Genomic DNA, 13,974 nt, shown 5'->3' on the forward strand with positions numbered 1-13,974 from the left:
GACCAATCAATAATCATGAGTCAAACCCCCAAACTCCTGAGCTGGAGAGCTACGGAGCTGGGGAGCTGCGGGGGTTCAGCCAAACACCAATGCTGGCCAGTCCTTTGCCTGCTCCTGGTGGCACCTTCTCCAGCTGTTCTCAGCCACTGCAGAGGCTAGATGCAGATTTTTAAAAACACTGTACACTATACAGCTCCTGTTGTAAACCCAGGGCTCCAGGAGCTGGGGCTTGGAGAAAAACACCAACCAGTGTGAGACTTGCCAGACACCTGCGAGGTTTGGTAACACTGCATCTCGCAGCGTGGGGCTGAGAGCCTGCACCCTTGCAGCAGCCTCCCTGCCCAGCTGCACGTAGCGTCAGTGCTCGGCATCCCCGTCCCACTCATATGCAAGGGCTGAGGGCACAACAGACCATTCCAGGCAGGGCCGTTCACTGCCTTTGTCGCTCTCCCTGCAGGGAGTTTCTCCGAGCCATCAACCAGTTTGCTGACATCTTGACCCAGATGTTCCTGAGCAGCAGCAGCTTGGAACTGCAGGTGAGCGGAGGGGCTAGGAGGGCCTCAGCCTGCTTCTGTGGGCCTTGCCCAGCGGTGAGTGGGGCCTGTGAGAGCCGGGGCTGCAGGGGTGGCATCAGGCCTTTGCCAGCATTTTTGCTAATGCTTTACCTGGGGCTGCTCCAGTGGGGAGCCTGTGATAAGGTCTGGGGGAGCATTTCTGGGCAGGCTTCAGATTGGTCTTGTCATCCCCCAGCAGGTTTCTAGTGTTTCAGGTGAGATGCGGTCAGCCCCTGCCCTCGTTCCTGCCTCCCCTTCATCTCTGGTTTCTGCCCCTTCTACATCTCTGGTCCCTACACCACCTATATCTCTGTTCTCTAGCCTCTCCCTCATCCCTGGTTCCTATCCCCATTCATCTCTGGTCTCTAGCCTCCTCCCACCCCCCGCATGTCCCTGGATCCTGACCTCTGCAGTCCCCTGCACATACACCTCTGGTACGTGGCCTCTTCGCTCTCCTAAGTCAAAATGGCTTTCAACCAGCACTAGGGAATTCTTTATGAGCCCTTGTCCTGGCAAAAAGGAAATGATCAAAGCACCAAAAATTAATGGTAGCTTTGGAACAAGTGATCATGATGTGATCACATTTATAATGTGCAAGCAGAATAAAGTCCAGACCAGTAATAGATGTACTTGGTGCTTTAATAGGGCCAGTTTCACTAAGCTGAATATGATTATGAGCCAGATCAGCTGGCAGCAAGCATTTAATCATAAAAATGTGAATGATAATTGGGAATTATCTAAGAACTTACTTGATGCCCAAACAGCCACAGTTCCACAACTGAGGAAGAAGGCTGTGCTGATTGAAAAACAACCTGGTTTAGAGGGGAGGTGAAGACAGCTTAATAATATATAATAATAAATAGAAGAATGGGAAAGTTAGGAATTGTATACAATTGATAAGGGAAGCCAAGGGACACAAGGAGAACTCTTTGGCCAGCAGAGTTAAAGACAATGAGGAGTTTTTAAAGTATATTAGGAACAGAAAAAATCCCGACAAAGTATTTCATAGAATCAAGAATATCAGGGTTGGAAGGGACCTCAGGAGGTCATCTAGTCCAACCCCCTGCTCAAAGCAGGACCAATCCCCAACTAAATCATCCCAGCCAGGGCTTTCTCAAGCCTGACCTTAAAAACCTCAAAGGAAGGAGATTCCGCCACCTCCCTAGGTAACGCATTCCAGTGCTTCACCACCCTCCTAGTGAAAACGTTTTTCCTAATATCCAACCTAAACCTCCCCCACTGCAACTTGAGACCATTACTCCTCGTTCTGTCATCTGCTACCACTGAGAACAGTCTAAATCCAACCTCTTTGGAACCCCCTTTCAGGTAGTTGAAAGCAGCTATCAAATCCCCCCTCATTCTTCTCTTCCCCAGACTAAACAATCCCAGTTCCCTCAGCCTCTCCTCATAAGTCATGTGTACCAGTCCCCTAATCATTTTTGTTGCCTTCCACTGGACGCTTTCCAATTTTTCCACATCCTTCTTGTAGTGTGGGGCCCAAAACTGGACACAGTACTCCAGATGAGGCCTCACCAATGTCGAATAAAGGGGAACGATCACGTCCCTCGATCTGCCGGCAATGCCCCTACTTATAGATCCCAAAATGCCATTGGCCTTCTTGGCAACAAGGGCACACTGTTGACTCATATCCAGCTTCTCGTCCACGGTAACCCCTAGGTCCTTTCCTGCAGAACTGCTGCCGAGCCATTCGGTCCATAGAATGTAGCGGTGCATGGGATTCTTCCGTCCTAAGTGCAGGACTCTGCACTTGTCCTTGTTGAACCTCATCAGATTTCTTTTGGCCCAATCCTCTAATTTGTCTAGGGCCCTCTGTATCCTATCCCTACCCTCCAGTCTACCTCTCCTCCCAGTTTAGTATCATCTGCAAACTTGCTGAGGGTGCAATCCACGCCATCCTCCAGATCATTAATGAAGATATTGAATAAAACCGGACAGAGGACCGACCCTTGGGGCACTCCAATTGATACTGGCTGCCAACTAGACATGGAGCCATTGATCACTACCCATTGAGCCCGACAATCTAGCCAGCTTTCTATCCACCTTATTTTCTATTCATCCAGCCCATACTTCTTTAACTTGCTGGCAAGAATACTGTGGGAGACTGTGTCAAAAGCTTTGCTAAAGTCAAGGAACAACATGTCCACTGCTTTCCTCTCGTCCACAGAGCCAGTTATCTCGTCATAGAAGGCAATTAGATTAGTCAGGCATGACTTGGCCTTGGTGAATCCATGCTGACTGTTCCTGATCACTTTCCTCTCCTCTAAGTGCTTCAGAATTGATTCCTTGAGGACCTGCTCCATGATTTTTCCAGGGACTGAGGTGAGGCTGACTGGCCTGTAGTTCCCAGGATCCACTTCCCTTTTTTAAAGATGGGCGCTACATTAGCCTTTTTCCAGTCGTCCGGGACCTCCCCCGATCGCCATGAGTTTTCAAAGATAATGGCCAATGGCTCTGCAATCACATCCGCCAACTCCTTTAGCACTCTTGGATGCAGCGCATCCAGCCCCATGGACTTGTGCTCGTCCAGCTTTTCTAAATAGTCCCGAACCACTTCTTTCTCCACAGAGGGCTGGTCCCCTCCTCCCCATGCTGTGCTGCCCACTGCAGTAGTCTGGGAGCTGACCTTGTTCGTGAAGACAGAGGCAAAAAAAGCATTGAGTTCATTAGCTTTTTCCACATCCTCTGTCACTAGGTTGCCTCCCTCATTCAGTGAGGGGCCCACACTTTCCTTGACTTTCTTCTTGTTGCTAACGTACCTGAAGAAACCCTTCTTGTTATTCTTAACATCTCTTGCTAGCTGCAACTCCGGGTGTGATTTGGCCTTCCTGATTTCACTCCTGCATGCCCGAGCAATATTTTTATACTCTTCCCTGGTCATTTGTCCAAGCTTCCATTTCTTGTAAGCTTTTTTTTTTGTGTTTAAGATCAGCAAGGATTTCACTGTTAAGCCAAGCTGGTCGCCTGCCATATTTACTATTCTTTCTACACATCGGGATGGTTTGTCCCTGTAACCTCAATAAGGATTCTTTAAAATACAGCCAGCCCTCTTGGACTCCTTTCCCCCTCATGTTATTCTCCCAGGGGATCCTGCCCATCAGTTCCCTGAGGGGGTCAAAGTCTGTTTTTCTGAAGTCCAGGGTCCGTATTCTGCTGCTCTCCTTTCTTCCCTGTGTCAGGATCCTGAACTCGACCATTTGTCAATTACTAGATGGAAATGGTAGAATTATCAATGGATGGATGCATTCTCCCATTGCTCATGGATGAATGTTCAGCTAGTGCTGACTTAAGTTCTAGATTGATTTGATTTTGTGGCTTCTCACATCATAGGCGCCGACTTCCCCTTTGCCCGGTGGGAGCTCGACCATCCCCCCGCCCCGGCCCCGCCTCTTCCCTTCCCTACACTGCCCTTGCTCCACCCCCATTCCATCCTTTCCCCCAAGTCCCTGCCCCTGCCCCGCCTCTTCTCTGCCTCCTCCCCTGAGCGCACCTCGTCCCCGCCTCTCGCGGAAAGTCCAAAGCGCCGCCAAACAGCTGATTGGTGGCGGCGGGGCAGGAAGCGCTTGGGAGGTAGGCGAAGGAGCAGGGATGCAGCTCGCTGGGGTCGGCGCCTATGTCTCACGTGGGAAGTGAGTCCAGTCCTGGATTTGCAAATGCGGTTGCATGTCTTGTGAGTGTAATCGTTGTGGGGAGGGTTTGAGGTGTTGGCCTCATGATGTGCTCTCTTCTTCTGCATTGACCTCACACATCACTCCTCAAAAGTGGACATGGTCTCATGGCACAGACCTCTCCCTCTAGGTCCGTCAAGTGCAATGAGTTGCCAGGTTTTAAGATCTATCCTACATGCTTTGAGGTTGGCCTTGAAGGTGTCTTTATATCTGAGGATGGGTCGACCCTTACAGCAGGTTCCCATGCTCAGCTGGCTGCAGAGCACCACTTTCGGGAAGCCTCCATGCAGACCATGAGTCTGACCCAGCAAAGCTGAGCCCTGATGAGCGTGCACTCAAGGCCAGGGATTTGGCGCCTCGCCAGGACTTCAGTGTTGGGATTCTGTCCTGTCACTTCAGGTTGCCAAAGGATCTTTGGCAGCGAAGGTGGAAGCTCTCCAGCTGGTCGATGTGGCATTGGTACAGTGTCCTTGTCTTGCAGCCCGAGAGGAGTGAGTCCAACAGCACGGTAGCTTTGTATCTGGATTCTGAGGCAGACTCCATACTCCCTCCAGAGCCTGTGGGTGAGCCTGCCAGATGCCAGCGTGGCCTTTGCCAGGCACCGAGTGATCCCCTCACCCAGCGTGGCCTTGCTGGAAAGTGTGCTGACCAGGTGGCAGAACTGCCTGACTGAGCAGAGCGAATGTTGTCAGTTGTGACCATGGGATCAAGGTGCTTGTGATGCTGGCGGTTCCATGACTCCATCTCTGTAAGGCACAGTGTGAAACCGAAACATTTTGTATCATACGCAGAGCGGCCCTCAATAGCTGAATGTCCTCGAGCATGTGCACAGCGAAGGGACAAAAAGAAAAGGAGGACTTGTGGCACCTTAGAGACTAACAAATTTATTTGAGCATAAGCTTTCGTGAGCTACAGCTCACTTCATCAGATGCATTTGGTGGAAAATACAGTGGGGAGATTTATATAGACACACACACACACAGTTTATATACACACACAGAGTTGTAAGTAAAACTATTTCCCCATGTTATTTCTCCCCCCCACCCCACCCCACCCCCCACTGTTCCTCTGATATTCTTGTTAACTGCTGGAAATAGCCTCCCTTGCTTGTCACCATGAAAGGTTTTCCTCCTTTCCCCCCCCTGCTGCTGGTGATGGCTCATCTTAAGTGATCACTCTCCTTACAGTGTGTATGATAAACCCATTGTTTCATGTTCTCTGTGTGTGTATATAAATCTCCCCACTGTATTTTCCACCAAATGCATCCGATGAAGTGAGCTGTAGCTCACGAAAGCTTATGCTCAAATAAATTTGTTAGTCGCTAAGGTGCCACAAGTACTCCTTTTCTTTTTTGCGAATACAAACTAACATGGCTGCTACTCTGAAACCTGTCATTAGTGAAGGGACAGTGATCAGCAAACAGGAGCTCTCTTAGTAGCTGTTCAGTTACCTTGGTGCAGGCCCTGAGTCACTGCACACTGAACAGACCACCCTCCCATCCAGATGTGTGTGCCTCTGTCAAAGTCCTGGACTGCGAACAAGAAAGTGGCTGAAAAGACAAAGGCAAAGAGGGCTGGAGCCATTGCACTTCCTTGTTTGGTGCCCGCTGATGGGGAAGGCTTCTGATGAGTCACCCACTCCATCCCTGGGCCATCACGCCCCCATGAACTGAGCAGATTACAGCAATCATCATCTCTGGGCAGCTGGATTCATGAAGGTGTTTCCATAGGCCCTGGCGATTGACCATGTTGTAGGCCTTGGTCAGGTCAGCAAACACCATGTACAGATGCCTTCTCTGGCACTGGTAGGGCTGCAGAAATCATGGTCATCGCGCCATGGCCAGCACCAAAGCCACACTGAGTCCACTGGGTGAGAGATGAGCCTGTGGAGCAAGGATTTTCCCTGCTGCAGACAGCGGTGCGGTTCCGCGATGGCTGTCACAGCTAGGTATGCTTCCCTCCCTTTGGGAGAGCTGGGCTTTGAACGCATCCTTACACCCCTGGGCACAGAGTCTTGAAAAGTCTGGTGGTTTCCTGTCCGGGAGGCACCTCCACATTTGTACACATCAGGTGGAAGGCCGGCAAGCTGGAGACTTGCCCCGGACAGCTGCCTTTTAACCTCGTGGAATGAAGGGACAACAGACAGGGCGCTGCAGGAGTGAATCAATGGCTTCGTCACAGAGTGGATTGACAGGTCAGGAGACTAGCAAGTGCTCTGCGCAGTGAGGGAGAATATCACCCTTGTCTGTGAGCAGCCACTTCCCATCTGTGAGGACAGGGGCTGAGGTGCTGAATTTTGAGCCCTTGCACAGCCCGGAGAGCTTCTTAGAAGTCCTTCATGTCATGCTTGTGTCATAGATCCACAGGTCTGCTGCTCTCACAGCTCTGGAATAGTCCTTCAGAGGACCCCTTCAGAGTGCTAACCCCTCAGGGTTACACTCTCTCCCTAGGGTGAGCCCCTTGGCTTCTTCACCTCCTGACATCGAGCCCTGGAGCCTTGGGAACCCTGCCTCATGCTATGAGCTTCCCTTGGTGAGTTCATTTGAATTAGACACCTGGGGAAGGCTGCACAGCCAAAGGGAACAATGCACCCCTGACCTCTTTAGGCTGGTGTGACTCTCAGCCAGCGCTGTTACAGCAGACGAGGTTAGTTGATGTCTGGAAACAACATAGACCGTACTGGGTTAGCATAGAGAATGGAACAGTTACAGGAGCATTCATCTGGGTGTGCCCAGACCCCCGAGCTCTCTCTGACGCCCCTCGAGTGCCAGTCCAAAAGCGTGAGTCCTGCTTCCAGCCGCCCACACTCTGCCACACCCAAGGGCCACTCCTCCTCCTTCATGCATCCGATGAAGTGAGCTGTAGCTCACGAAAGCTTATGCTCAAATAAACTTGTTAGTCTCTAAGGTGCCACAAGTACTCCTTTTCTTCCTCCTCCTTTGTTCTGATTCCCAGGCAAAACAGGTCCCCTGGTCATTCTCCTTCGCTCTTTGTTCTCCCACTGGCCAAAACTGTCTGGAGAGGGGTCACCAGTCCCAGTCGATAGTTGCTAGGCACCAAATGTCCAGGCCATTGTCTTGTGGAAATGTCATGGGCATGGGGCCGCAGACAGCCAGCGTTAGTCACATCTGGATTGCTACAAAAAATAAACCCCCTTTTCTCACCACCTAGTAACCATGTAGCACATAGGGGAAACTGAGGCACATACAGTATTCATACAAAATATTAAGAAAAATTCGCACTTCATCACAGCTTGTCAGCCACATTCCGCAGTTCTGCAGCCTTCTGTTTCTGCTTCATTAGCGCTAATTGGGTTTGTAGTGCGGGGGCGGTGCTTGCGGCCCCACAGGCTGGGGGGGCAGCAGGTCTCCGCACGCTGCCATGCCCACAAGTGCCGCCCCCTCAGCACCCATTGGCTGCAGTTCCTGGCCAATGGGAGGTGCGGAGTCAGTGCTGGGGGGTGGGGGCAGCAGCAGTGCACAGAGCCATCTGCCCCTCCCCCAGGGGCAGCAGAGACATGCCAGTCACTTCTGGGAGCGGTGTGGGGCAAGGGCAGGCACTGGCAGCCTCCTTTAGCCCCGTTGCGCTGTTGACTGGGAGCTACCTGTGGTAAGTGCCTCCCAGCCAGAGCCTGAACCTCGCACCCCCTCCCACACCCCAGTCCCCTGCCCCAGCCCGGAGCCCACTCCTACACCCAAACTCCCTCCCAGAGCTTACACCCCTCACCCCTCTTGCACCCCAACCCCCTGTCCCAGGCTTAGCCAGGAGCCCCCTCCCACACACCGAACCCCTCGGCCCCAGCCCAGTGAAAGTGAGTGAGGGTCGGGGAGAGCGAGTGACCAAGAGAGGCGGGGTTGGAGTGAGCGGGGTGGGACCTTGGGAAAGGGGCAGGGTAGATCCTGGGTTGATCTTCAATTCAAAAAGTGATCTGTGCATAAAAAGGTTGGAGACCATTAGGTGGTCATACTATGTAGGTAGACTAGGTAGACATACTATGGTGATGGGGCCACAGAAGTGCCACACGCAGAGTGGGAACTTCTCTATTCACTGTTCGCCCTGCCCTGGGGTTTAGGGCCCTTCTTTTCACTTACCTCCCAAATCTCCCTCTCTTCTGAATATCAGGGTGTAGCCGTGTTAGTCTGTATCCACAAAAACAACAAGGAGTCTGGTGGCACTGTCACGGAGTCCCCGGGCGATGCTCTGGAACTGCTCCCTACGAAGCCAGGCAGGACTCTGGTGACGTCTCCTCTCTGGGAGCAGCCTGTCTTCAGGGCAAGAAGCTCACACGGCTTCCACCTTCCTGGGTCTGACCTCGGAGCATTACCATGCCTGATGTCCGATTTGTGTCCATTTATTCTTTTACGAAGGGACTGTCCAGTTTGGCCAATGTACATGGCAGAGGGGCATTGCTGGCACATGATGGCATATATAACAGTAATAGATGTGCAGGTGAATGAGCCTCTAATGGTGTGGCTGCTGTGGCCGGGTCCTCTGATGGTGTCACTAGAGTAGATATGGGGACAGAGTAGGAATGGGGTTTGTTACAGGGATTGGTTCCTGGGTTAGTGTTTCTGTGGTGTGGTGTGTAGTTGGTGGTGAGTATTTGCTTCAGGTGTGGGGACTGTTTGTAAGTGAGGACTGGCCTGCCTCCCAAGGTCTGTGAGAGTGAGGGATCATTTTCCAGGATAGGTTGTAGATTGTTGATAATGTGCTGGAGAGGTTTGAGCTGGGGTCTGTACGTGATGGCCAGTGGTGTTCTGTTATTTTCCTTGTTGGGCCTGTCCTGTAGTAGGTGATTTCTGGGTACCCGTCTCTCTTCTGAATAGAAAAGGTGTACTTATGGCACCTTAGAGACTAACAAATTGATTAGAGCATAAGCTTTCGTGAGTTACAGCTCACTTCATCTTCATCGGATGCATTTGGTGGAAAAAAGCAATCTCTTCGGAAATCTCTTCTGAATGTAACCTTGGCTGTATTTCTGCTATGCTTCAACACCCCCACCCTCCACACAGAAGGATTCCTGTTTTACAGGTTCATCTAAGGACTTCCAGATCCTTAATTTAGTTGCAAAAAGAAAAGGAGTACTTGTGGCACCTTAGAGACTAACAAATTTATTAGAGCATAAGCTTTCGTGAGCTACAGCTCACTTCATCGGATGCATTTGGTGGAAAAAACAGAGGAGAGATTTATATACACACACACAGAGAACATGAAACAATGGGTTTATCATACACACTGTAAGGAGAGTGATCACTTAAGATAAGCCATCACCAACAGCAGGGGGGGGGAAGGAGGAAAACCTTTCATGGTGACAAGCAGGTAGGCTAATTCCAGCAGTTAACAAGAATATCAGAGGAACAGTGGGGGGTGGGGTGGGAGGGAGAAATACCATGGGGAAATAGTTTTACTTTGTGTAATGACTCATCCATTCCCAGTCTCTATTCAAGCCTAAGTTAATTGTATCCAGTTTGCAAATTAATTCCAATTCAGCAGTCTCTCGTTGGAGTCTGTTTTTGAAGCTTTTTTGTTGAAGTATAGCCACTCTTAGGTCTGTGATCGAGTGACCAGAGAGATTGAAGTGTTCTCCAACTGGTTTTTGAATGTTATAATTCTTGACGTCTGATTTGTGTCCATTCATTCTTTTACGTAGAGACTGTCCAGTTTGGCCAATGTACATGGCAGAGGGGCATTGCTGGCACATGATGGCATATATCACATTGGTAGATGCGCAGGTGAACGAGCCTCTGATAGTGTGGCTGATGTGATTAGGCCCTATGATGGTATCCCCTGAATAGATATGTGGACAGAGTTGGCAACGGGCTTTGTTGCAAGGATAGGTTCCTGGGTTAGTGGTTCTGTTGTGTGGTGTGTGGTTGCTGGTGAGTATTTGCTTCAGATTGGGGGGCTGTCTGTAAGCAAGGACTGGTCTGTCTCCCAAGATCTGAGAGAGCGATGGCTCGTCCTTCAGGATAGGTTGTAGATCCTTGATGATGGTGGGAGGGGTTTTAGTTGGGGGCTGAAGGTGATGGCTAGTGGCGTTCTGTTGTTTTCTTTGTTGGGCCTGTCCTGTAGTAGGTGACTTCTGGGTACTCTTCTGGCTCTGTCAATCTGTTTCTTCACTTCAGCAGGTGGGTACTGTAGTTGTAGGAATGCATGATAGAGATCTTGTAGGTGTTTGTCTCTGTCTGAGGGGTTGGAGCAAATGCGGTTATATCGTAGCGCTTGGCTGTAGACAATGGATCGAGTGGTATGATCTGGATGAAAGCTAGAGGCATGTAGGTAGGAATAGCGGTCAGTAGGTTTCCGATATAGGGTGGTGTTTATGTGACCATCGCTTATTAGCACCGTAGTGTCCAGGAAGTGGATCTCTTGTGTGGACTGGTCCAGGCTGAGGTTGATGGTGGGATGGAAATTGTTGAAATCATGGTGGAATTCCTCAAGAGCTTCTTTTCCATGGGTCCAGATGATGAAGATGTCATCAATGTAGCGCAAGTAGAGTAGGGGCATTAGGGAATGAGAGCTGAGGAAGCGTTGTTCTAAGTCAGCCATAAAAATGTTGGCATACTGTGGGGCCATGCGGGTACCCATCGCAGTGCCGCTGATTTGAAGGTATACATTGTCACCAAATGTGAAATAGTTATGGGTCAGGACAAAGTCACAAAGTTCTGCCACCAGGTTAGCCGTGACAGTATCGGGGATACTGTTCCTGACGGCTTGTAGTCCATCTTTGTGTGGAATGTTGGTGTAGAGGCTTCTACATCCATAGTGGCTAGGATGGTGTTTTTAGGAAGATCACCAATGGACTGTAGTTTCCTCAGGAAATCGGTGGTGTCTCGAAGATAGCTGGGAGTGCTGGTAACGAAGGGCCTGAGGAGGGAGTCTACATAGCCAGACAATCCTGCTGTCAGGGTGCCAATGCCTGAGATGATGGGGCGTCCAGGATTTCCAGGTTTATGGATCTTGGGTAGCAGATAGAATACCCCAGGTCCTGGCTCCAGGGGTGTGTCTGTGCGGATTTGTTCTTGTGCTTTTTCAGGGAGTTTCTTGAGCAAATGCTGTAGTTTCTTTTGGTAACTCTCAGTGGGATCAGAGGGTAATGGCTTGTAGAAAGTGGTGTTGGAGAGCTGCCTAGTAGCCTCTTGTTCATACTCTGACCTATTCATGATGACGACAGCACCTCCTTTGTCAGCCTTTTTGATTATGATGTCAGAGTTGTTTCTGAGGCTGTGGATGGCACTGTGTTCTGCATGGCTGAGGTTATGGGGTAAGCGATGCTGCTTTTCCACAATTTCAGCTCGTGCACGTCGGCGGAAGCAGTCTATGTAGAAATCCAGGCTGCTGTTTCGACCTTCAGGAGGAGTCCACCTAGAATCCTTCTTTTTGTAGTGTTGGCAGGAAGGTCTCTGTGGGTTAATATGTTGGTCAGAGGTGTGTTGGAAATATTCCTTGAGTCTGAGACGTCGAAAATAGGATTCTAGGTCACCACAGAACTGTATCATGTTCGTGGGGGTGGAGGGGCAAAAGGAGAGGCCCCGAGATAGTACAGATTCTTCCGCTGGGCTAAGAGTAACCCCCTGCTGATGGTGATGGCTTATCTTAAGTGATCACTCTCCTTACAGTGTGTATGATAAACCCATTGTTTCATGTTCTCTGTGTGTGTGTATATAAATCTCTCCTCTGTTTTTTCCACCAAATGCATCCGATGAAGTGAGCTGTAGCTCACGAAAGCTTATGCTCTAATAAATTTGTTAGTCTCTAAGGTGCCACAAGTACTCCTTTTCTTTTTGCGAATACAGACTAACACGGCTGCTACTCTGAAACCTTAATTTAGTTGAACAACCAGCCCTTTCTTATCTTAATTACCCTGCCGCTGTTTGTAAACAAAATCCTGACTCCCTGCCCCAGGGGCGCAAACTGGGAGCAGCACAGAACTCATCACAGTCCACACTGAGGCTGCACTGCCCTTAAGAGCTCTGCCGGGGGCTGGGCAAGCAGAGCTTTGGTAAGAAATGGGAGGGAGCCCCCCTCACCCTCCATAAATGGTGCCCCTGCAATGGAGAGGATAGCGAAGAAGCCTTGTGATGGCATATGGGGAATCCAGTATTAAATGTGCAGTCACTAGCCAATCACTACAGCCATGGGCAGGTGAGGCTCTTTGGCACCTCAAGGAGAAGGACAACTCTGAATACAAATCCTACAGCCCTGTTAGCTGCCATGTCTGGAGCATTGATTGCACCGGCCCGGCACCAGCTGCTTGGGCAAGAGAGTGGGAAACACTTTGCACAGACTGTTCATCCTGCAACTTGTTCCTTGTTTAACCCAATCAGCTCCCCAGAGTACAGGGGCCCTGGGGCCGTGGACAGGCAGAGGATGTGGCCGGCAGTCCTTAGTCACAGCGGGCGGCATTAGGTGGGTGGTCATGCTTCACACACCAGCACAGATCCGGAGCTCTTGTCCTCCTGAGGAGACAGACCCGGCCTTTTTAGGCACATGCTGCTCTCCCCAGTGCGGAGACAGGGACTGAAAAGGAGACCAAAACACAGCCAGCCCTTGTTGTACCTGTCCAGCCGCTGCTCCAGCTGAGCATCCAACTCAGCGGTCGGAACCAGACTGAGATTCCTAGGCAGACTTTGGGGCCCTGGAACCTCAGAACCCTTCTTGACACTGACCAGACCGGAACGGAGAACAGGCCTTACTGCCAAACCCCTGAGAGGCATAATAGACATTACCACCCTGAGTGACACCAGTCTGGCTGCGGGTGTGGAGCCAGGCTGCAGGCTGAGCCGAGCCGAGCCGGTTTGGGGTAGGGTTTGCCATGTGATCTTACATTGCCCACGGGCTTGATTCAGTCCCCAAGGGAGTCAATGGCCAACCTGCAGTGCACCACATACGCTTGTCCAGAGACCCGCAGGCCACCATTGTCAGTGCCAATGTGCCGACAGCGATTCCAAATTCTCAATAATTGTGCAGAAAAGGCAGGAGTGTTCAGTAAATATTTCTGTTCTGTATTTGGGGAAAAAACTAGATGATGCAGCCTCCTCATATGATGATGCTCTTTCCATTTCACTCCTCTCTTTGGAAGATGTTAAACAGAAGCTACTACAGTGAGACATTTTTAAATCAGCAGGTCCAGCTGATTTGCATCCAGAGTTTTAAAAGAGCTGGCTGAGGAGCTTGCTGGATGGTTGATTTTCAGTGAGTCTTGGAGCACTGGGAAAGTTCCAGGGGACGGAAGAGAGCTAACGTGCCAATGTTAAAAAGGGAAAGCAGGATGACCTGGTTAATTACTGGTCTCTCAGCCTGACATCAGTCCTGTGTAAGACAATGGAGTGGTTGGGTCTCGATTAATAAAGAGTTAAAGGACAGTGATGTAATAAATGCCAATTACCTGGGTTTATGGAAAATAGATCCTGTCAAACTTGATATTTTTTTGAGGAGGTGACAAATATGATTGATAAAGGTAACAGTGTTGCTGTACTACACATAGACATCTGTGAGGTGCTTGATTTGGTACCCTACAACATTTTGATCAAAAAACTAGACCGATATGAAATTAAACATGGTACACATTAAATGGATTAAAAGCTGGCTAACTGGTAAATCTCAAAATGTAATAGTAAATGGAGAATCATAATCAAGGAGGTCTGTTTCCAGTGGGGTCCCACAGGGATCGGTTCTTGACCCTACGCTATTTAATGTTTTTATCAATGACGTGGAAGAAAACAAAATCATCAC

General features: G+C 50.1%; 1 protein-coding gene across 6 annotated transcripts in view; it reads left to right on the plus strand.

The window, feature by feature from the left end:
• Nucleotides 1-13,974, plus strand: part of LOC119854624 (dedicator of cytokinesis protein 2-like) — a 337,122-nt gene that overhangs the window by 279,984 nt on the left and 43,164 nt on the right. For all 6 annotated transcript variants that reach the window (XR_006280678.1, XR_006280679.1, XM_038399401.2 and 3 more), the window contains one exon: nt 458-536. Coding sequence is in view for 4 of the 6 variants with exons in the window: in XM_038399401.2 (XP_038255329.1) it covers nt 458-536 (79 nt within the window). In the remaining 2 variants the exon portion in view is untranslated. The remainder of the gene's footprint in view (nt 1-457; nt 537-13,974) is intronic.

This window comes from Dermochelys coriacea, chromosome 4, assembly GCF_009764565.3.
Source record: "Dermochelys coriacea isolate rDerCor1 chromosome 4, rDerCor1.pri.v4, whole genome shotgun sequence".
NCBI classification, from domain to species: Eukaryota; Metazoa; Chordata; order Testudines; family Dermochelyidae; genus Dermochelys; species Dermochelys coriacea.